At 33.5% G+C, this 21,888-nt stretch overlaps 1 protein-coding gene across 1 annotated transcript in view; it reads right to left on the reverse strand.

The window, feature by feature from the left end:
* Positions 1 to 21,888, reverse strand: part of LOC144958812 (uncharacterized) — a 104,015-nt gene that overhangs the window by 24,587 nt on the left and 57,540 nt on the right. The window contains exons 23-31 of the mRNA XM_078891027.1: positions 21,316 to 21,484; positions 20,932 to 20,999; positions 18,853 to 19,035; positions 17,042 to 17,212; positions 15,252 to 15,494; positions 10,394 to 10,570; positions 9,541 to 9,641; positions 6,934 to 7,162; positions 3,986 to 4,170 (exon numbers count right to left, since the gene is read on the reverse strand). Coding sequence (XP_078747153.1) covers positions 3,986 to 4,170; positions 6,934 to 7,162; positions 9,541 to 9,641; positions 10,394 to 10,570; positions 15,252 to 15,494; positions 17,042 to 17,212; positions 18,853 to 19,035; positions 20,932 to 20,999; positions 21,316 to 21,484 — 1,526 coding nt within the window. The remainder of the gene's footprint in view (positions 1 to 3,985; positions 4,171 to 6,933; positions 7,163 to 9,540; positions 9,642 to 10,393; positions 10,571 to 15,251; positions 15,495 to 17,041; positions 17,213 to 18,852; positions 19,036 to 20,931; positions 21,000 to 21,315; positions 21,485 to 21,888) is intronic.

Consider the following 21,888-nt stretch of genomic DNA (forward strand, 5'->3'; position numbering starts at 1 on the left):
TAAGACCAGTCATCTCTGCTATCAATATTAAATTAAACACAAAACTCAAGGTGATCTGAACTTAAATTTTCTTGTCTATCCACTACACATGTAAAACCTGGACTCTTGACAAGGAATTACAAAACCTAGAGGCTTTCAAAATGTGGTTATGCAGAAGATTGCTAAACATCAAATGATCGGTAAAAATAACAAAGAAGTTTTACATAGAATAGGGAAACCCATTCATACAGATTGTGAAAACCATAAAAAGAAGACAAATGGGCTTTCTTAGCCATGAGGGCGATGAGGTAACATTGAAAGCCTGACACTTAGTGGCTACATAGAAGTTGACGTCCCTGACCAGTTTGAGGCGGTCAACAAGCAACATTCCTACAAACTCCAAGTACACGAGGGAGGCAGAGGATAAATCATTGTGGAGGCATATGATTGGCAATGTGCACACAAGCAAAGGCCACAGATAAGTCAATAAGTGTGGCCAGGAAAAGGGTAAAATAATATTAGTTGTCCATACTCTAAGTGTTTTGATTTTTTAAATAATTTCTTTTCTTCTCAATGGAAAAGATGTTAAAAAGTAATTTTATGTTTCTAAAATACTTTAGAGGTCTCCACAACAAAATAAATCAGTATTAATTAATCTAGTATCAGTTTTCAGTTGAGTGTCTCTGAGGTTATCTCTACCCCCTTAGTTAAATATATGGTCTTCACATAAGGCTCTGCAGCAAGAGGTTAAATTTTGAAAACTGACCTTTGAAATTAAATTCATTTGCCCATTTACCTGACAAAATAAAGTATTTCTGTTTCTAAATGAGAAAAGAAATCAACTGTTACCAATCAAAACTTTCCGTCTCTACTGAAAAAATGGTTTTGGAAAAATGAATATCCAATCACAAGCTCTTATTTTATGGATTCATGGGTGGAATTTCCCTGACGGTGGGATCAATGATTGCCTAGGCCAGTCGATTCTAAACAAGTCCATAAACTTGCTATCTCTTCATTCCCTTATACTTATATCAATTTTGTTTTGTCATGTGTCTTGATTTTGATTGGATACTATCTGGAGCCTTTTACTAATTGGATGACAGTCAGACGGATTAATTTTCTTGTGAGGGGTGATTTTTTTCTTGTAAATCATTTCTATATTGCTTGGGCATTTATATATCTAATTGATATTGATGTACATTTTCAAACCCTCTTGGCATGGTCTTCTTCTCTTCCTTTTAAGTCTGTAATTTCAGATTTTGAAGATTCCACAGACCACAGTATTTTTCTTTCATTGGAGATGTGAGAATATTCTGCTGTTTTAATGTCGATGGTATGAACAACAAGTGTGCATCTACTCTCGAGTGGGGAACCATAAACTTGGATGACTTCCTCTTATTTTATTGAATAACACAGAGGGGTAATTTAACTTGATTGTTTAGCAAAATATTGTTACTTTCTCACGCTTTCTTCTCTGTTGTAGTGGTTCGAGATTTAAATCAGTTTCATGTTTTTTTACCTTTGTCGTTTTGATTTATAAATTTCACTTCTCTGTTTTGTATTTGTTTGATTTCTTGGAGTTCTGATTTGTGATGAGGATCCCAGACCTAGCTACTATAGTCTAGTGGAGGTCTAATAAAGGCTTTGTAGCACTTCTTTATTTCCCTCCTGCTGTCGTATAGGTTTCTTCTGAGGAAGCCTAAGGTAGAGTTTTTGCATATGTTTGTAACATGATCATTCCAATTTAGTTTGTTAATTATTGTTACTCCTAGATATGTCGCCTTGCTCACTTCTTCTAGTGCAGTGTTATGTATTGTGTATGTTAAATGTATAATTTTTCTGTCGTTTGTAAATTTTAGAACCTGCCACTTCTGAGGATAGAATTCCATGCTAATTTCTATTTCCCAAAATTGTAAGCTATCTAGATCGGCTTGAAGAATTTCTGTGTCACGTTTAGTTCTTATTGTCCGATATAGAAGGCTGTCATCTGCAATCTCAGTTGGGTTCCTTGTGTAAGACTTTCTGCCATATCATTAATGTAGATTAGGAATAGGAGGGGGCCGAGAACTGTGCCCTGAGGAACACAAAGACACCATTTGGGCTGACTCTGATGACTTGCCATCCACGACAACTACTTGTCTTTGATTGGTCAAGAAAGACATAATCCATTGGAATGTTTTGTTTCGTACTCCATATCTCCATAATTTCAGTGCCAATATATGGTGGTGGACTTTGTTGAAAGCTTTGCTTAAGTCTAACGAACTGGCATCAGTTTGGAATGTTTTATTTATGTTTTCTGATAGATCATTGATTGTTGTGATCAGTTGTGTTTCACATCACTTTTTTTCCTAAAACCATGTTGTGATTCTGTTAAATTTTATTGGCCTCTATCTGATTCATAGTGTTAGAAAATATGACGTGTTCCAGTATTTTACTGGTGACTGATAGATACTGGTCTAAATAAATAACAATGTGAAATTGAATGTAAGCCTCATTCTACATTCAATTTCACATTGTTATTTATTTCTTCGAGCTTCGAGCAGCAACATTTTCATAGATACTGGTCATTAATTCTCTGCTTTAGTTTTTTCTCCTTTTTTGTAAATCGCTAGTATCAGGGTACAACTGACTGTACAAGTGATTGCAGACAACACACAAATGGATTGTTCTTGCATAGACAGTACCTCTGGTCCCTGTATGATTATCCCTTTTTGTCTTACTTTCTTTAGAGTGCCTATAAATGCAGAGCTGATTTAAAATTAAAAGGTTGCTTGTAAACCCAAACCAAACCCAATCAAATAGTAAAATGTGTTTCAAAATTTTTATATGATGTGACAGTATTTGCTTTTTCAGCAGTAATTCGCTTTGAAATTTGGTCCATATCATTTTGTGTTTGATGAATGTATTTTTATGTTGCCTAGATACTCATGTTAGATGTGAGACAAATCGAGAAAAAAAAAGTTTTTAAAAGATGAGACTTTTAAGTTGAACCTCAAGTTATACAGATTTAAACTCAAATATTATTTAAGCATTTATTTTATAACATTTAGAACTTTAAAGTTGGATATATCAAACAGCAATTGTCACTTCTCATACTTCTCACAATAAATGGGCTATGTATTGTTTTTTCATGATGATTCATGGTGACCTGTAGTACCGTTTCCAATTCTGTTCACATTAGGCAAAATGCCACAATAAATATCTGATTGATGTTCACATTAAGCAATTATTCAAATATTCTTATCTTTTTGACATTTTTGAGCATTCTATAATGTTTCATCACGAAAAGATGCAAACTATTATGCACACTTTGACAGAGACAATGTCATGCTCTTCTCATGATATACATCTTATAAATCATTGGTTGCAGAACTAATTCAGTTTTATCGAGACCTGGAAAAAGTAGATATCTAGTGAAAAGACAACTCACTACAAGCAGACAATGAGCCAAACTAACAGAATTAATCAAGAAAAAAAATAGAAAAATATTCAAGCCAAATCTATATATCACAATTGACACCAATAAGAAAATTAATAGACTTCTTTAATGTCACATTCGACCATACAGCAGACATGTGCAAACCTTACAAAATACCCAACAATGACAACAATCAATTCACCCATCGATCCTACAAAACAGATCCAAAATGAATTTTGTGTAATTAAGTCCTTTAGAGCCAATAAGCCCATGGGGCCAGAGTTTATGCCAGTTTCAATAGAGTGGAACAAGACAATAGCAATTGCTTGCTATCCTTTGGATAGGAAGCTAGTCTAAGGCAAAGTACTTTCCACCAGATCTAACCAACCCAGCTATGCAATCACTGCTGTGTGGAAAAGGGGATCAGAAAAAATCTCAACTGCACCAGTTATCAACCACAGTCCTTTTGCATGCGAAGTGAGTGCTCTACCAACTGAGCTATCGGGACCCCCATTTTGTGTAATAGTTTTCAATATCTCAACACAGCAAGCCTTTACGGTTATATACATACAAGTTTGTGCTACTTACATTACAAGCATAAAATATAAAATGATGTAGGCAAGAAGAACTAGAGGGCTGAGCAAAATTAAATAAAGGATGCTTGAGCCTGTCTCTTCTCCATTCTGTCTCTGGTTATTCCAGGAAAATAAATGAATATAAGCCACAAGTAAGGATGTCAAGATAATGCAGTGGAGTCTTGTTGCATCGTAAACCTGTAATTGAAAATGTACACACACAAATAAAATCATGATATAAATGATAATCTCCTTGACAGAAGAAAAGATATTCACATGTGTTTAAAAGCTGTTACACCCGATTAATTCAGAAAAGTAAGGCCAGGCGGAGTTGTCGTAACAGTAAGGTCGTGGGTTCAAGCCCCCATCCCCGCAAAGTTTTTTAAAATTCTCTATTGTCTTCTGGCACTTTTCTACTCACTTCATTATTTGTTGTTATCAACATAAGTGCCTGCTCCACTTACTTTTCTGAATTAAAAATCCACCCCAAATATTGGAGCTTAGTCAATGTCTCAATCGTCTCCATGTTATATGCTTGTGTTGAGAGTATGGTTAACGGCTGGCTACAAAACTTCGCGGCATTTGTGTGTTGAACCCATGACCTCAAGAAGTCGGGAGAGTGGTTCAAGATAGACACAGAGTTTGATACCACTTTTTTTGGAGTGATGGATAGCTCTGACAGTAGTGCTTCATACCCAAAAGGCACTGAGTTCGACTATCCGCCTCCTTGAGTGGCCTTGAGCAAGTCACCCCGCCCTAGCTAGCTCACTTTGTGGTGCTGCACTGCAGCTGATGCCTGGGTTCTTCCAATATTCCCTTGGAATAGACCCGAAAGACAAATTTCCCCTTGGGGATGAATATAGGGAATTTTATTTATTTTTTATTTTTCTTAAAAGCGGAGGGGGGTGGGGTGGGGGGCAGCTTGTCTCAGCGTACAGTTTTGCTTCATACTCTCTAATTTTGTTCATATCTGCCAATTTCCATAAATGGATTGTGCGTCTGGTGTCTTTTGTTTTGGTATAGTGGTGCGGGTGGTGACAACTGCTGAGTCATATCACCTAGTCCAGGCACTGTTGTGCATTGTTTTACCATGTCCCACTCATTTGTGAGATAAAGGTCAAGGGTCACTTTATTTCAGGTTGGCTCAAATTTAAGTTGTTGAAGACCGACATCATTGAAAGTATCATGGAACAATTCATTGAGTCGCTTTAGATACTGGCTGCCGACGATTTGGTTTCCGGTCTAATCTGTTATCTGGGAGATTAAAGTCGCCCCTGATCGAAATTTTTTGGTTTTTGAATTTGCTTTTGAGTTGATATATATGGTTACAGATGTTATAAATTTCCTCGTTTGAACTGTCAGGAGGCCTGTACACAACACCTACTATTTGGACAATAAAGATTATTATTATTATTTATTAATCTATTGTTTTGGCCTGCTAGAAAGAATGTCAAGATTAAAAAGTGACCCATCATGTTTAGTTTGAAATGAAAGATAAAAAATGAACTACCTCAGCGTTAAACTGCCATGGCCAACACAGTTTGGTCAGAAGTAGAAAAAAATAGTAAAGTATGAAACCGAGGGGTTTTGGCCATGGCAGTCAAAGGTTAAAAATTTTTTTAGTGCACATGTATTGGCCGTGGCAGTGAGTGAGTTAATGAGTCAAACATTGTACAAATTGAATTTAGGTTGTGATTTATCATATCATTCATCGAACATTTCCATTCTAAAAATATGTGTATTGGCATAGCTTTACCATCGTAACCAAAGACAATCAACATTGCTTGTTTTTGTAAACTTTAACAGGTTTGTCTACGGTTAATAGGTTAACCAGCAACAAAGAACGAGTACAAACAGTCATTCCTATTTCGTACAATTAAGGACTGGAATCAGCTGTATGACAGTGCAATCACATGTATAACTGTTGACACCTTCAACCTGAATGTATGCAAAGACTGGCCTCATGCGGGCACATGTCCCCACCACCCCCTGCGTATGATATTCCACAAGAAAGTTTTTACGCAGCATTTCACAGATATAGATACAAATGCAGATACAGACAGAATAGTCAATTGGAAAAATATCAATAAAGTTAAGCTGAGATCACAATGGAGTAAGCACTGATGTTGAACTACTCAGTAAAATTCAAAATTGATTTTTTTAGGCACTTAAAATCACCTGCCAATCTGTTTTGCTCATCTAAGGTACCGGTTTTCCTATTGGAAGATGAAGAAATGAAATTTTGAACAGTATTTGAGTGCAGCTATGATACTTATTTTCAAAAATCATCTCGTAAAACATTTCATAACTTATTTAAGCATTTTTATATAAATTAAGCTTTACGTAATAAGTGATGTGATGAAGAAAAACCTGCAAAGACACCTGGGACACAATATATTAGAAATAACAGCAAAAACTTTTGTTTAATTCTTTTTCAATTGAATATTTACATAGTTAAATGGAATGAAAAAGAAAAGCTTTTAGATATAATAAAAAAATACTACCCCATTGTTTGGATATAGAGAATTTTGACCAAGTTTTCCTGAGCCTCCTCACAAATTGTTCAGATAAAATTATTTTACGTTTCAGTTATGTTTGTTAGTTTGATTAGTGTAGGTAATCGTCTTCAAATTTCAGGCACTTTTTTTTGTAAATTCAATTCGTGAAGTAAAATATTCTGTGGCATAATAATAAATGATGACAAGTTCATTGACGACCATGCTTAGTAGACTTTGTGATTATCTGACGGTAGTGTGAGCAAATTGAACACAGCATTGCACTTGTTAAGCACTAGAATTATCAAGCTAAATTAGCTTTTGCTATGGATGTTCTTTGCTAATTTTTTTTTAAAAGCCTGAAAATGTTTCTCGTAAAGAGCATATTTTAAAAATATATCCGGCAGCCGGAAAAAGGGCATCCCTCTTTTGCATAGGATAAACAAATGAAAAGTAAAACTCCTACCATTCTTTGTGCTCCTGGTACTGGAAATAGAATATTGAGAAGCAAATGACCTTGATTTATACAGTTTATGAACCAATTTTTAATGTACAGTCCTGAATCCTCATGTGAGTTTAGCTGATCTGGATTATGATAACTCCAAACTGATTTAGTCATTGTCGTTTTCTCTTCCAAAGGTAGTGCATACATTTCTTCATTCGCAATGTCATAAACGTCTATTTTTGTCAATCGGCTGGTGAATAAAAAATAAAAATATATATATATATATAAACAAATGATTAAATGATCGCCCATTTTTACTACCGATTTGGGATGGTGCTTATATGAAACACATAGACCTCCGTGTCCACATTTGTTTTGTAGTACTTCAGAGCCACTAGTCTTTTAGAGCTATACAACTGCTAAACAGACTGTAATAATTCCTTGCTATCCTTTGGATAGAACTTTAGTTTATCACTTTCCATCAGTTCAAATAGGCCCATCTAACCACCCAGCTGGGTGAACAGAGGAATCAGATTAAAAGCCCACAATGAATCTGGAACAGATACCAGCTCCGTAGTGCTAGTTCTGAATCAATCAAGTGTAAAATCACTTATTTTTTTGGACAGCAATTTGGCATCCATTCTAATTAAAGAATATCAGTTATAACTATCCACTTCATGCTACTTGAGATGAAACGTGGTCTTTGTACCACTAAAAGTTAACTAAATTTTCCCTCACCTTTTCACTAATGTCTACACATTCATGCTACTAGTACTTTTTGTCAACTTTTTTTTTAGCAATTCCTTAAATTATTTTTTTGCTTCTTCAAATTAACGACTGATTCAGTCAGACCGATAATACTGTCGATTTGCATATGTAAGACAGAGAAAAAAGACACTCTCCTGGTATTTTGTAGTGGATCTTTAAAGGTCTAAAAATTGTTCATTTTATCCTTCGCACAGAGTCGTTCTTTTAACCAAAGCCCTTACTTCATGATCCTAATTGTTTCATGTAAACATCAGAATTACCACTAATGAATGAGTTGTCTTTTACAACATATCTCATTGCACTTCTGTACTTTTTCTATGGTCATGCCTTTGGTTGGGTAACCCCATTATTTCTCAAAAAGGGCCCTGTGTTTCACAACATTTGTAAGTAGTTACAATTTACAGAAAGTCTTCAAGCAAAATAACCTCATATATGTCCCAAAAAATTAATAATAATAATAATAATAATAATAATAATAATAATAATAATAATAATAATAATAATAATAATAATAATAATAATAATAATAATAATAATAATAAATAATAATAATAATAATAATAATATATAATAATAATAAAATAAAATAAAAAAAAAGAAAAATAAGAAGAAGAAGAAGAAGAAGAAGAAGAAGAAGAAGAAGAAGAAGAAGAAGAAGAAGAAGAAGAAGAAGACGAAGAAGAAGAAGAAGAAGACGAAGAAGAAGAATAATAGTGGCCAGATTGCACGACTCTTTGGGCGACAGCAAAGACGGGTGCTTCCAAGTCATGGAATAATATTTAGCCTGTGGTGTTGCATGGTGCACCCAAATTTCAATGATTAAATTTTCATTTAAAGACTCACCAAGTTGTACATTACCACCATTGACTTCCACACTGTCCCATTTGGTCATAAATCGTATCTCTGTGATGAGTCAAATGAGTCTGACAAACTTCCATTTATTTCAAAAAGTTGTCATTTGTCAGCTACTGGGGCACCCAGCATACTGGCTCTTAATCTTATTTCACTATAAGATAGCTGTGGTCTTTGGAAGACCAAGATTGTTGGTGATATACTGAATTATTGCATTGCCTGTCTTAACGAATCAATTGATTGCAAAACAAAATTTGTGGATGAACAAGACTTGATCAGCTAGCTTTGGACATGCTGTAACACTTATACACCCTCATTTTACTCGTCATCTTTGCTGTCTTCTAGAGCAGGGCACTTAATGGCCATGATGAAAGAAAAAGAAAAGGAGCAAGTGTGGTTTGCAAATAGATTTTTAAAAAATACTTCCAAGGTGTGCTTTGATTTTATTCTACATTGACACCAGACAATACTGTTTTCACAAAAAATAGCAGTAATTGCGATGATTCTTGGGTTTCACTGAAGTCGTAGTTGAACATGAATACTGTTGTCTTTTTGAAAGTGGTTAATTTTGCAGTTTTGGCCAGGTAATTATAAAGAGAAATTGTTATTTGAAAATAATTAATTCTCGCTGCTCAAGGATTTTTTAAATGTTCAGACATGCACCGTGTGGCAACTCTTCACTACGTGACACCTCTAATACCAGGGCAAGTCAAGTGAGGGCTTATTAAGTGATTACAGACTAACAATGGCCCAAAGTAACACACACACACACACACACACACACACAGAGAGAGAGAGAGAGAGAGAGAGAGAGAGAGAGAGAGAGAGAGAGAGAGAGAGGAGGGAGAGAGAGAGGGAGAGAGAGAGAGAGGGGGGGGGGGGAAGGCAGGGGAGAGTATAGATTGAGGATAAGAAACGGTGAGAGAGGATTTTTATAATCTTTACATTTTCCCCTCTACTTGTCTTCAACTTGATAAGAGGCTGTAATATATAACTGAGCAGACTTACCTAATTGTTTTATCATCAGGGTACTCAAGTTCCAACATGCATCCATTTATTCTTCCTAATTCTCTGGCTGAGCTCACCATAAACCAGCTTTCTGATCCTCTCTATTCAAAAGGGGAAAAAATAAAAAAATGGATATATCTTATAGATTTACTAGATAGACGAGGAAGGGGTAGGGGGGACACCATTCAGCCATACAAAGATAATAAATAAAATCAAAATGAGTGTTTATTTGTGTTTAAGGGTTTTACGGCGCTTGCAACACATTTATGTCTATCAGCGCCAGTAAAAAGGAAGAAAATGGGAAAGTAAAAAGTTCTAGAATTACAATTAAAGCACCCAAGAAAAGGTGAGACAAAGAGGAATTGGTTCAAATTGGAAACAGCTGTAGATTCCAAGAGCACACTATCAAAGTACTTAGTTTGAGACCACCCAAGAGGCTCATTCAGACACTAGCACAGGTCCCAACTAAGAGGAATATACTTAAACGTTTACAAATCATATATATAATACGTAAACAAACTATGATGCGGTGAAAAAACAGAGAGATGATTTACAAGTAAAAAAAATATCATCTCCCAAAACTCTAACTATACATTTGACTGTTTCCCTCCCAGCTAGGGTATCTGACCAGAGCCAGGACAATACCCAATTAATGTCATCCCAAGACAAAGACAGAAAGCATGTTCGAAAACAGATAGAGGGGGGATAGAAGACACAGTAAGTGCCTCCCTGCCCACTATGGGAGGTCAGGAACCCCACCCAGAAATCAAAATGAAAACATGGAAGAAAAGAATGCTACACAATAGACCAACTAATACCACAGTCCAATATCACACTTAATTTTGAAACTTACCTTGAAATACCGTGGAGTTTCAAGGGTCATTTTGCCAGTTGTCGTCAGAGAACCAACAACAATAAGAAATGCTCTACAATTAATGTCATAATCAGGAATGGGTGATATTTGCACACAAATCAGATACCGGTAACTGTCAAATGGATTAAAATGATGCAAGACCATGTTGGTTTGATACTGAAATCAAAGACAAAAGAAAAACAAAAAAAAACAAGAATATTTGAAGAATATTGTTGCAAGAAAAAGGAAAATAATGAAAGAATGAAAAATCAGACAATCGTTTTATATTTAAAACTTCATAATAAGATTTAATATGGTGGAACCTCAAAATCTGGAACCTCTCAAACTGGGAAATCTGGCAAATTGGGATAAAAATCCATATATAATTTATCACTCTAATTGGGAACATGCTCCCATCATATTTTGACAAATTGAACAGAGCCTAACATCCATTTTGATGACGTTATTGCAACTTTTTCCAATTCTCCTCCTCGAAAATCATATGAACAATGCTAACGGAGCAGGAACACCCAATCAAAAGTTGTCCAAACACAGACAACCATACCAATGAATAGTTCGCTCAACACATGTGTACTAAGAGTGAATTATGTGGCAATGTGGTCTTGTGGTATGACACTCGCTTTCGGATCGGAAGGTCCTGGTTTGGCCTCTGCGGATAGTTGAGTCCTTGGAAAAGGCTCTTAACTCACATTTTCTCACCATACTCAGGTGTAAAATGAGTACCTGGCCGTTAACAGCGTTGTCTCTGTCCGAAAAAATTGTAATATCACCTAACAGGCGTCATGTCCTGTCCTATATGTTAAGTGTTGCTGTTGGCCTGGGACCCCCTGTAAAGCGCTTTGATCATGTTTAGTAGATATTGCACTATATAAAATCTCAATTTTTAAAAATAAACAAAATATTAAATTATTTCTGTGCCATTGACTTTCATCCTATGAATAATGAAACGAGTCCAATAACATTTACAGTCAAATTTTAATGGAGAGGGACAATACAATGCAAGTCTGAGCTTGCATTACCGCCCTTTGCCTCATTAGGTGAGACCTAGGCCTCACTAGTAAAGAGGTAGGGTAGAGTTGAAGTTAATATTTTGAATTAACAATCGATGGTGCATTGTTTTGTTAAAGATCTAACACTATGTATGTCCACTTGAATTGTTTTGGATGTCTCTAGCTTATTAGTTTTTTTGTTTTTGTTTTTAAGGGTTTTACGGCGCTTGCAACACAATAAGGTCATATCAGCGCCAGTAAAAAGGCAGAAAATGGGATAGTAAAAAGTTCTAGAATTACAATTAAAGCACAAAAGAAAAGGTGAGACAAAGGGGAATTGGTTCAAATAGGGAACAGATGTAGATTCCAAGAGCACACCGTCAAAGTACTTGGTTGAGATCACCTAAAAGTCTCATCCAGACACAAGCACAGGTCCCAACTTAGAGGAATACACTCAAATGTTTACAAATAATATAATATAATATGTAAACTAAACATAATACAATGCATAACCGAGAGATGATTTACAAGGAAAAAAATATCATCTCCCAAAACTATAACTATACATTCGACTGTTTCCCTCCCAGCCAAGGAACTCCGGCCAGGGTCAGGACAAAACTAAGTAGTCTCATTCCAAGACAACGACAGGAAACAATTGGAAAACAGGTACGGGGGGATAGAAGACACAGCATGTACCTCCTTGCCCACTATGGGAGGTCAGGATCCCCACCCAGTGTCTCTAGCTTATTACCGCCCAATTTATTAGAATAAATCAAATGCCAACAAATTAACAAATACACAAATTTAATATCACAGTGATTTTCTTTGGCCAATTGGCTTGATTGGATGGCCAGTGTGAAAACTGCATTTGCTCTTGTCATACAACAATAAATGTGATTCAATTAACAACCTATCAAATGTGATGCATGATGTTTTAGAATTTGGTTACAAAGATGTCACCTACAACAGAAAAAAAGCCCCAAAAAACGAGAAGGTACGACTTGTTTTTGCTTTACAAAATAAATAATTTTCAAGTGCCAAACAAACAACAGCCACCCCCAAAGAATGAATAAAACGAAAAGTTGAATGAACCGGTATATTATTGGTAAATCAGTTCTTTTGAAGTCTATACATCTTAATCAGTCTCATAGCTATACATTTAGAGAGGTTGCCTTGACTTGACAGAGGGGTTTTAGTACTTCATAGCTTGCCAGACAACAGAAATCTTGTTCTCCCAAGCAAATTGAGGAACCCAGCTAATTGGGACAATTTTGGCAGCAATGAACATTTCCCAATTAGAGAAGTCCTACTGTAATATAACAGGAATAATCAGGCATACTTGTAGTGAATCTCTAACAGTGCAATAGTTAAGATGAAATGTTTTTAGCTTTGTTTTTGAGGTTTTGTATTTTTTAAGAGTTGTGCAGCTCTTTTAAAAATGTCTTACGCCTTACTTTGAAACTCGCTGGACAAATATTTCACTGCAAACAACCGCAAAACATGACATATCAGAAGTCTGGCATTTACAGTGCAAAATATGATTGTATTTTTTAAAGAGAATTATATACTAAAAGCTAAAAGGTTGATAAAGCATCTTTATTACTCAAATGTTATTCACCACAAAACTTCACCAATCAATTTCAAATCCCCATCCATAATTAGAGGTCCTTGCCCTTTGCACTTAAAATATAATTCACATAAAATTACAATTTTAATCACTATTTGTAGAGCTCACAACATGTATGCAAAGGGACATAATATTACGGCAGTCATGGCATAATAATTTCTTTCTGCTGACATATTTGCCAAGGAAAATCAAGGATAAGAAGCAAACTCAAGATTTATCACAACAAGCAAAAAATCGCCGTTTTTCTCTGTTTTGTGGGATAAAAAAAATAGTTAAAATAAATATTTCAAATATGTAAAACTAAAGTGCCATAAAGCAACAAATTCAGAAACAATCAAAACCATGGAAAGTGAATTTTCCATCATCATCCATGCTGTTCCCAGGCCAGGACAATTATCTACACAACAGTGAAAGGATAGCTTGATCTCACAAGCAGACGGAACATACTTTGCAATAAGTTATTCAGAATACTTGTTTCTTCTTACTCATCTCACAATATAGAACTCCAGCCTGATGGATTTCATGGTTCTATAGGCCTGCTGCTGCTACTACTGCTACTACTACGACTACTACAGTGCACCTCGATTATAACCAAGTCGACTGGACGTCTTATCCAAGAAAACAATCCAAAGTGATACTTTTGACATGAATATACAATGTACGTACTTGAAAGTTGGTGAAAAATAAATGGATTACCCCCCTTGTCATATTGCATTGCAAGTGCCACGTCACTCATTTGTATGATTGATCCTCATTGACTGGCTAGGATTAGTGGCTCATCTCTCCACCTTTACCCCATTCTCTCACCTCTCTGCCATTGTCTCAGAAATGTATCTTTTCATTCCCATGTCATTCTTCTTCACCCCTTGCAATTTGTCTTATTTCCCAATGATAAGCATTCACCAGTACACAAATAGCCTTCCTTCTGATACACCCAACATACCACACCTGATACACACCCAACATACCACACGCACACAGCCACACAGAGGCAAAATCATCTAAATGCTATGTAACAGTGAATGTCACTACTGCTAACACTGAGTCATGCCATGCTTGCAATACACTCACACACCCTATTATGCCTCGATTATTGGTGTATTGTAATGGTCTACCAGACAATGGCAGTGTGAAATAAAGCTCATTGAGTTCCGAAAGTGATCCAAAAAAATTTTTATGTCAGTCTTGTTTCCACTCTGTATGCTCTTTACAGTTTCAATTACTTTGTTGTAGCCAATGTTTGTGTTTATTAACTTTGTTGAATGCGAGGTAGTTTTAGTAGTGTCAAACAGGAGGAGAAAAACATGGACTTTTAAAGATTTTGTTGTTGAATCAGAGGTGCACCATACTACTATTATTATTAATGTGACTACAACTATGACCACCACCACCATAACTACTGCGACTACTTCTACTGCTACTACTACTACTACTTCTACTACCATTACCACTACTACTAATCTTGCTTAAGTCGTATCTTTTCTCTTTTGATATTCTATTGATGGTGGTAATGGTGGCATCGCTTAGCATTTTACCAACACGACTGAGCGTTTGCCAAGTGACAGTTTCTCCCACTATTATAGTTGTATTTTAGTGTGTTTTATTGAAACACACAGAGGTTTTTCCATTTTTACCTTTTATTAGTATTAAAAAGAATCTCAAATAATTTATCAGGTGCTTCTTGCTAATTTCACTGATTTCATCAAGAGAACTTGACAGTAACAGTGATGTGACTTAAAGTTGCATAACTGTTAATGATCTCTTTGTGAAAAAAAAGGTGGGACTGGTGTTACCATGGAGTGAAAATTAAAGTGTTATTGGAATGGCAATTGTAAAACTTGCTGTCTTCATCAGGGAATCAACTGTCCAACCGTTGCTAAAAAAATTGTAATAAGTACAAAATCAAACTAAATTCTTGAATCATTTTCAATAAGCCTTTTGACCTGGATGCACATAGCTTTCATTTTTACTGTTCGCCTGCATTAAAATGGTTGATTTTATAAAAACAGGTTTCCAAAGTCAAGCATGAGATTAATGGATAACGGAGACATATATCCAAAAATCTGTATCACATATTTGCCAAGAGGTGGTTAGTGTTCCAAAAAAGACATTGTTTTTCTCCTCTGATTGACAGGTCAGTCACTTCTCCAATTGAAAAAAAAACATCAATGCATATTAAGAGTCAATGATTAAAGTACAAGTTTTGCAAAAATCTACTCACGAGACCTTTGTACTGGATATCCTTACGCTTTGCATATATTAAGAGGGCTACATATAAAAGCCACAATGATATAACCAGAAAGCACATGAATAAGCCATCTCCTTCTAATTTCGTTTTAGTCAAAGATTTTTTAACGTCGACATCAACAGAGTGTGTTTTGTCTTTGACCAGAGAGGAAAAGCTACCCAACGCTTTTTTACACAAGCATTCAACATCTCCTTCCAGAGGGCCATATTTTACAGTCTGCAAAAAATAGAATTCAAATTTTAAAAAAACAAAATGCAAAATAAAATATACTTAGATATCAATAATAATAATCAAAATTAACATTAATTTAATTATCCCTGCTACTATTCTTTTTATTTAGTTTTAAGAAGTTATATAGTGCTTGCAACACTTAAAGGACATTTCAGTGCCACTACAAAGAAAATGGGATAGTTAAAAGAAAACATCTAGAATTAAGGGACATTTAAAGCGCCTAAGAAAAGGTAAGACAAAGGGATTAGTTTAAACAAGGGGGGAAAAAGGATCAATCTTTTCAATCCATTTTGTAAATCCTGTTTTACCATTGCATTCTGACATTATGACACCAGGAAGTATAACATTATCCTATGATGACATCATCCCATATTTTTACCCTACATATATTTCTTCTCATTTTGTTTAGCCCATCTTTACACACAGTGAGTCCATCTTTACCCGTTTTGGTACTGATATTCCTTAATCTTTACACATTTTGGTACTGATATTCCTTAACTATCAAATCAATTATAATTATTTCATTATTCTGCATTGTTTATTCCGATAAAATGGAATTAGATCTTTACTCCCACTCTTGTCTTTACTTATTTCACATTTTCTCTTTTAAGGGGTTCACCATTTTTATGACACTTTAAAAAATATTGTATAAAAAAAAAGATATCAAGGAAACTTCTTCAAATTAAAACAGGATTATATTCATGAATTATATTGTAATAAAAACAACAAATGTATGTTTATATTATGTTAAAAAGATTTTTCCAAAAAAAAAATAAAAAAAGGATCTCTACAGGAATTATGATAATCTCATAACATACACACACCAAAAAAGGCCAAATGCCAAACCCAATTTTCAATGCCAACATTGTTTAAAAAACACTAACTCTATAAAGTCAAATTGGAAACCCCGCCATTTGATATCATGTGATTTTAAAAGATCAAAACCACAAGAAAAGGAAGTGTTTTAAACTCTAAAACAATAAATACGAAACCATACACAAAAATGAATGGGCTATTGATTGGAGATGGTAAAAGGTAAATGAACCTTGAGTGAGAAAAAAAAGGAGTCATAAATTTTTTTTTAAATTGAGCTTTTATATAGCGCAATATCCACTAAAGTGCTCAAAGCGTTTTACAAGGGGTCCCTGGTCAACAGCAACATTTAACCTGTAGGACAGGACATGACGCCTGTTAGGCAATATTACAATTTTTCGGACAAAGACAATGCTGTTAACGGCCAGGTACTCATTTTACACATGAGTACGGTGAGAGAATGTGAGTAAAGACAAATTTCCATATAGAAATTAATAAAGGATATCTTATATTATTGATATCATTCCCATTACTTCAATTGCATCCATATCTGAAACTGTATGTTAATCAAAGTTGACTTAATTCTGAATATCTATTTTCGAGGCTGGAGAAGGATGACCAGTGTGACATTTGAAGTTGTCTTAATGTTTTCATATCCTTAGCATGATTGATTGTTTGGCATGTTAATAATATGAACCAGAATTTTTAAAAATACTTACAGTGCACTTATCAAAGTCCCATTTCTGGGACCTCTTGGACCAATAGACACAGTGTACGTTCAACAAGGTATAATCTATATCAAGTGTCAGTGGTTTGTATCCTCTTACTATTGATTTGACTGCTCTGATAATAAACATGTGATTACTGGTTGGGTAACTGAACATGAGAGCCTGATGACATGAAAAAAAAGAGAAGGGCATTAATAAGGAAAATTATCAATTAGGTTCATTTTTAGCTCAGATAAAGATGACGACATAATAATAATAATAATAATAATAATAATAATGATAATAATAATAATATAATAATAATAATAATAATAATAATAATAATAATAATAATAATAATATAATAATAATAAAAATAAAAATAATAATAATAATAATAATAATAATAATAATAATAATAATAATAATAACAACAACAATACGACCACCATACAGTTAGATAAGCATCTTATAATTTCCCAAAGCCTAAGGAGGACAGATTTTAAATATTGCTGTTATGATTCAGAGTATTCATCCACTTCTTTTGCTAAATTCAATTTTGTCGTCACCTAAAATTCTATTAATTCTAATTCTAATGTTGCATATGTTGAAATAAAGTTCGTTTAAGTTATCAAAAGTGGATTTTACTGAGCATTTTAATTATCCTGTCAATTGTACGTTTTTCACATTTTTTGTTGTTACGACCCCGGGCAGTCGGACAAGAGCTCAAATTACTGATGATACAAGATTTTTAAAATAGAGAGAGGAGAACTTGATCTAGGTTGGTGTTGTGAAGCTTTCTCACGAAATGCATTTTGGAATTCATTTTGGTAATAACTTTATTTTAGTCAGAGACCATTCTAATTTTCATCAAAAATAACACCAACATAACTGTACTCTTTACCCTGCTCAACTTTTTCGTTTTTAAAAGTTATTTCTTTAGTCGGTTGTGCTTGATCTAAAATCAAACATTATTTCTTTGGTTTTATGTTTAGATGAGGTGGTTTGTAGATTTTTATTATTAGATTATCATTAGTGGTTTTAGTAGTGGGTGGTTGTTGTTGAGATATTATTATTATTATACTTAGATTATCATTAATGTGAATTTATAATTCTACCATGATTATTATTATTGAGTGATTTCCCTTTGTTTACTTTTCTTTTTTCACTTTCTTCTTGTTTTATCATCCAAACCTGCCAAAGGCAGATGATCATTCTCAATAATAAAATCCAGTTCAATCGAATATTATTTTGGTCCATCGTTCATTAATTTATTACAATATGAAACCATTAACGCAGTCTTAACCTGCTTAACAGTTGTTATTGCACCAATCCACAATTTTAAAATTTTTTTAAAAAGTCAGCGCTATTCATAAGGTGAAGACATGTGGACAAATATTTACTATTATCATCTTCATCATTGATATTATTATTACTATTACTATTATTATTATTATTATTATTATTATTATTATTATTATTATTATTATCATTATCATTATTATCAACATCATCTTTATTATTATCATAATTACTATTATTATTATTATTATTATTATTATTATTATTAATTATTATTATTATTAATTATTATTATTATTGTTACTAGCTAATACCCGCTCATTCAATTATTTAGTCTTTAGTAATTTATTTGTCAATATTGGTTAATTTGATATCTTTGTTTGAATTTAGTGATGCATTAATAGCATTAATAAGTACAAAGCTTATTGGAATGCCATATTACTGTATTTGAATTTGAAGCGATAATTAATAGCAATTAGAATTAAGCATAAAAATTCCATATTAATATTACAGTTCAATACCTTTCGTTGAGGAAGAAGGGTAATTGATGTAGTCCCCTCATACTTTTTCCACTTGTGATCTTCTTTGAGAATGAATTGAAACTGTTCCCTTAGGTTTTTCGCCATTGTGTGAGACACAGCAAATTCATAATTCTTTGGAAAGTACAATACCAATAAATCAGGGACCTCAGTGCCTGCACGGATCTGACATAACGACAAAGAAAGAATATAACATTTTACAATGTCTTGAATCCTTTACAAAAAACGTAATAATAAAATATTTTGTAATAACCATCATGGAATGGTACCTAAGTAGTGGCTGCAAATATAGTGTGATTGAAAAGTAACTCCCTATTTTAAATTAATTATAATTTATTCAAATGTAATATTTTTCTCTTTTTTTTTGTGTGTGTATGTTCCTTAATGTATGGCAATTAAATCCATGTTCTTATCTTTTCAGATCTGTTAGTATTTTAGAGTATGTTTCTTGATGTATGACAATTTAATCTATGCTCTATTAATTTGTTTGAAATTTCAAAGCCCTAATAAATGGGTGGACATCATACTCTACAAGAATGTATCCTGTTAGCGGCATGTTACAACGCTTGGAGATCCATTGTTCAAGTCCAAAGATGGCGAAGAAAATCATTAGAGGAAGACATGCTCAGGTTGGTGCAAAGCGGTCAGAAATTGACATGAAAAACTCATCACCGCAGGATCTGTGGGTGATACTTGAAGAAGCAAATTCGATTTCTTTTTAAATCAGTTGATGCAGTTCCCGTTTGACTGAGAAGCTGATGTTGAATGCTGGGTCCCAAATCTAATTTTAAATAAAACTCCATGCCATACACTTTCTTCTCATTATCACTAATTTTAGGAAGTATAATTCAGAAATATTTTGATTGACTTACTTGACTTAATCCTCTTCGCCCCTTGTTCGAACATAGGGCAAATAAATATTTTGCAGCTATCCTAAAAATAAGGAGTTACTTTTCAATCACCCTTAATATTAAGGAAATAGATATAAAAAACAATTTCTATTAAGCAGCGATGAAAAAATCAGAAGAAATTCATTTTTTAAAAAACTTAGACAATGTAGAATATGTGTGGGAGTTTATTACAAAAATACAAAAAACAATGAGGCAAAAAAGTGTTGTGTAAAGTACATCATCAAAGCATTCCAAAAAAATTGTTGATATTGATTTGACTGGAGAATGTGACGAAATCCATCCAAAACACATTTGTAAAAAGTGCACTAACGTAATAAGAATCATTAAAGTTCATTGCTATGAAAAAAATAACGAGTGTGAGCTTTAGAGATGGGGGAGGGGGAAGCAAAAACACTGGGGTTTTAAGTAAATTCAAAATTTTTAGATAGTACGCCGAATGTAACAAAATCATAAAAATCACAGGTTCTTTTGCAAATCAACCTAGTTACATCTTTTTAAAAAGAGGGAATATTTGCCAAAGAAAACAAGATTTAATATTAAAAAATATATGGATGTGTTTGAAAATTGATGTGATACTATTGGATTTTAACATCTTAGCATGCATATTTGGAATTTATATTTGCATCACCCCAAAAAATTCAAGGTGAGCGATTTTACAAATAGTTTTAGATGAATTTGGTGCAAAAATCTTTTAGCCCTATGGTTCATTACCAATAATTACATTAATTATTATGTGAATTTAGTTTTATTTAGATCAAATATGTTCCATCTCTATTTCTCTTTATCTTCTCTTCGATAACTCCAACAAGAATGGGACTTGTCATAACATAATCAGGTAACTTATCTGACAGCACTTTACATCATGCAGTCTTATACTTGTATTAGTTAAACACTATAAACCACTTATTAAATGCATAGTTATATCATAACTTGCTTGTTCATTGACTTGGGAGTTTTATTTTCCCTCCCTAGCCTGTAAGTCATAACCTGCCACATCTGGCATTGCCTACTCATGGCAGCCGTGCAGTGGGTATTCCGATTAAAGTACAGCTTTTTACCACTGTGTAATTCATCTCAATGATATGACTCCCAAACTGTATAATCTTATAAAATCTTAGTCATACAATCTAAAAAAATTATCTAAGCTTACTTTCATTACCAAGCATTCAGATTCAATCTTCATTCTAGTCAAATTGCCTTTTATTTGGAATGAGTCTCCTACAGAAGAAAACAGAAAGATAGAATTTTAAAAATTGAATATCGTATTCTTGTTGTTGTGGTTGTTAATGTTATTGTTATTATTATAATTATTGTCATCATCATCATCATCATCATCATTATTATTATTATTATTATTATTATTATTATTATTATTATTATTATTATTATTATCATCATCATTATTATCATTATCAATATCATAGATTATTGAATTTATTTTCTTTTGGTTTCAAAACACTGCACTACTGTCACATAATTTATCAAAGAATTTTAATAAAATAAGATATTACTGTTCGTGATTAACTGCACATACTTGATATTTCATTGAATGGGAAGTGAAAAATCAATTTCATTGCATTCCTCTCTCCATAAAAAGTCAAAAGTTTATTATTCCAGCGTCCATAATGTTCAATAAATATACTCTCCTTTGGCAAATCACTCTCGTCTTCTATCTCATAAGAGGGTCTTGTAATGACATAAATCTGTAAATAATGAAACATAAGAAGTTTTATAGACCCACCCCCCCCCCCCCCCCCCCCCCCCCCCCCGCCAAAAAAAAAGTCAAAATGTAAAGAAAATGTAGAGAGTAAATGTGACTAACTTATTGAAAAAATATAATAAAAATCAGGTTTTGTTCGTTGATCTCTTCACAGAACGGACAGAATATGCAAAAATAAATAAATAAATAAATAAATAAAATAAAATAAATTAATTTAAAAATTTAAAAAGTGAGAAAAAAAAAACAAACCTTATTTAAATATTGAAATTTACAGAGAGGGGTTATTGGTGATTATATGAAGAACAAAATATCAGGTAATTAAATGTGGTAGTGATTGGCTTCTTATGTAAAAGTGATTTTAAAAAATGAAAAAAGATAAAATCAAGA

Source organism: Berghia stephanieae, chromosome 13 (genome assembly GCF_034508935.2).
Source record: "Berghia stephanieae isolate SIO BIC M18660-M18661 chromosome 13, UCSD_Bste_1.3, whole genome shotgun sequence".
In the NCBI taxonomy this organism is placed as follows: domain Eukaryota; kingdom Metazoa; phylum Mollusca; class Gastropoda; order Nudibranchia; family Aeolidiidae; genus Berghia; species Berghia stephanieae.